The sequence below is a fragment of the Sinocyclocheilus rhinocerous genome, unplaced genomic scaffold, assembly GCF_001515625.1.
Source record: "Sinocyclocheilus rhinocerous isolate Xijiao unplaced genomic scaffold, SAMN03320098_v1.1 scaffold9319, whole genome shotgun sequence".
Lineage (NCBI taxonomy): Eukaryota > Metazoa > Chordata > Actinopteri > Cypriniformes > Cyprinidae > Sinocyclocheilus > Sinocyclocheilus rhinocerous.
This window is the reverse complement of record NW_015636131.1, coordinates 17,788-19,924: the sequence shown is the minus strand read 5'-3', so window position 1 is coordinate 19,924 and position 2,137 is coordinate 17,788. Positions and strand designations below refer to the sequence as shown.

General features: G+C 44.6%; 1 protein-coding gene across 1 annotated transcript; it reads right to left on the bottom strand.

Annotated features, from left to right (window-relative positions):
- Nucleotides 1-913: 913 nt before the first annotated feature.
- Nucleotides 914-1,906, bottom strand: LOC107747697 (uncharacterized protein K02A2.6-like). The gene has a single exon (XM_016562297.1). The coding sequence runs from the start codon at nt 1,904-1,906 to the stop codon at nt 914-916; it is 993 nt and encodes a 330-aa protein (XP_016417783.1).
- Between the last annotated feature and the right edge of the window lie 231 nt (nt 1,907-2,137).

The window sequence follows — 2,137 nt, the reverse complement described above, 5'->3', positions numbered from 1 at the left end:
TTTTTTTTTTTTTTGCTATTTAGAGTAATGATATAAATTAAAAGGGGCTACTGCTGTGATCATAAAAGTTTTGTTTTGTTTTACATTTGTTTTCTTTTTTCCCCCTACTGTTTTGTCGTGTCTTCCCTTTTTTAGTTATAAAGATGGAGGACATTAAACAAGAGTCAGGGCTACCAATTCAGGAACAGAAAAAACGTGTGTTTTTAATGCTGCCTTCACGTGCTTTCGGAAATTTCCTATTTCCCACTTATGAAGTGAAGTGAAGTGAAGTGACATGTGGCCAAGTATGGTGACCCATACTCGGAATTAGTGCTCTGCATTTATCCCATCCAAAGTGCACACACACAGCAGTAAACACACACACACCGTGAACACACACCCGGAGCAGTGGGCAGCCATTTTTTGCTGCGGCGCCCGGGGAGCAGTTGGGGGTTCGGTGCCTTGCTCAAGGGCACCTCAGTCGTGGTATTGAAGGTGGGAGAGAGCGCTGTACATTCACTCCCCCCCACCTACAATCCCTGCCGGTACGAGACTCTAACCATTAGGCCACGACTTCCCCATGGAAGTTGGAGTTGTGATTATTGATCGTTCATATCTAGCCTATAAATACACTACTTTAGCGACAAGACAAAGGGATGTAGTTGATGTGAGAACAGCATTAACAGCAGCAATGGCTGTCCCCTTCACCATGTTTAAAGATTATGACCCGCCCAACTCGGAAACTCTGGTATCAAAATTATTTCCAAATTTCCCAGTAGTTTGACATGGACTCAGATACAGATGTGCCTGAGTCCAGTTTGGGTAGCTCTTCTGAGTTTTGCATCTGTGGCATGTTTTCAGTCTCTTGCGATGCAGCTTTTTCCACTGGTGTAAGTGATGTGTCCACACTTACTTCTGGGAACATTGGAGAGTCTCAACAAGAAGTGGGTGTGGCAACAGAAGTCTCAGCCTCAGTGGCAGATCCCAGCAACAGTTGATCCAAGTGTCTTTTCCAGATAAACTTGTCAGATGTTAGTACAGTATTTGACACTGGGCCGGTTTGAACAATTACAGTTGCTGGTACCCACTTTGGTCTTGACGTATAGTTGCGTGCCAGAACATTTTTCCCAGGATGAAACAGTCTGCTCTTAGCTTTCATGTCTCTCCTATGAACTTGTTTCTGCTGCTGACGAGTTACCACCTTTTTGACTGTAGAAGGTCTCAGTAAGTCAAATCCAGAGCGCAACGAACGCTTCAGCATAAGAGAAGCTGGAAAAGCCTTTGTTGTCCCATGGTTGGTGTTTTGGTATGACAACAGGAAGTTGTTCAGGTGCAGGTGCAGGCTACCTTGTCCTTGTGATGTCTTTACGACGTGTTTGATGGTTTGAACCATCATTTCAGCAAGACCATTAGTGGCTGGGTGGTAAGGAGCTGATTTAATATGTTGTACACCACACCATTGTAAGAACACAGCAAATTCATGTGATATAAACTGTGGCCCGTTGTCACTGATAAGTTGTTCAAGGTAGCCGAAATGGCTAAACATTTCTTCCAGTTTTACTACTGTTTTCTCAGCAGTTGTAGAGTGCATAACAGCAACTTCAGGCCACTTGCTGTGGGCATCCACAACTATTAGCAACATCTTTCCTTCAAATGGCCCGGCAAAATCCACATGTACATGCTGCCAAGGGGTTTCTGGCCAGTCGCAAGGATGTATTGGGGCCAACTGAGGTTCATTTCTCACTTGCTGGTAAGATGGGCATGACCTTGCTTTCCCTTCAATGTCCCCATCAAGACCTGGCCACCAAAAGTAACTTCTTGCCAGTTCCTTCATTCGCACCATACCACAATGCCCCACATGAAGCTGCTGGAGGACAGGTTTCCTCAGAGATGGGGGTATGATGACTATTTGCCCCAGAGAAGACATACTGAATGAATTGATAATTCATTCTTTCTAGTCAGGTATGGCTTCAAGTGGGCGGTGTCTTTAGGGACATGTCCATCTTTTACCATTTCCATGACTTCAGACAGAATTGGATCAGTCCGTGTGCCTCTTCTTACCTGTGTTGATGTCACTGGAGCCATCTTGACTTGCTCAAAATAGAAAATGTCTTTCTGCTTGCTCTCAAGACATGTCACAGGTAATGGTAGTCTTGAG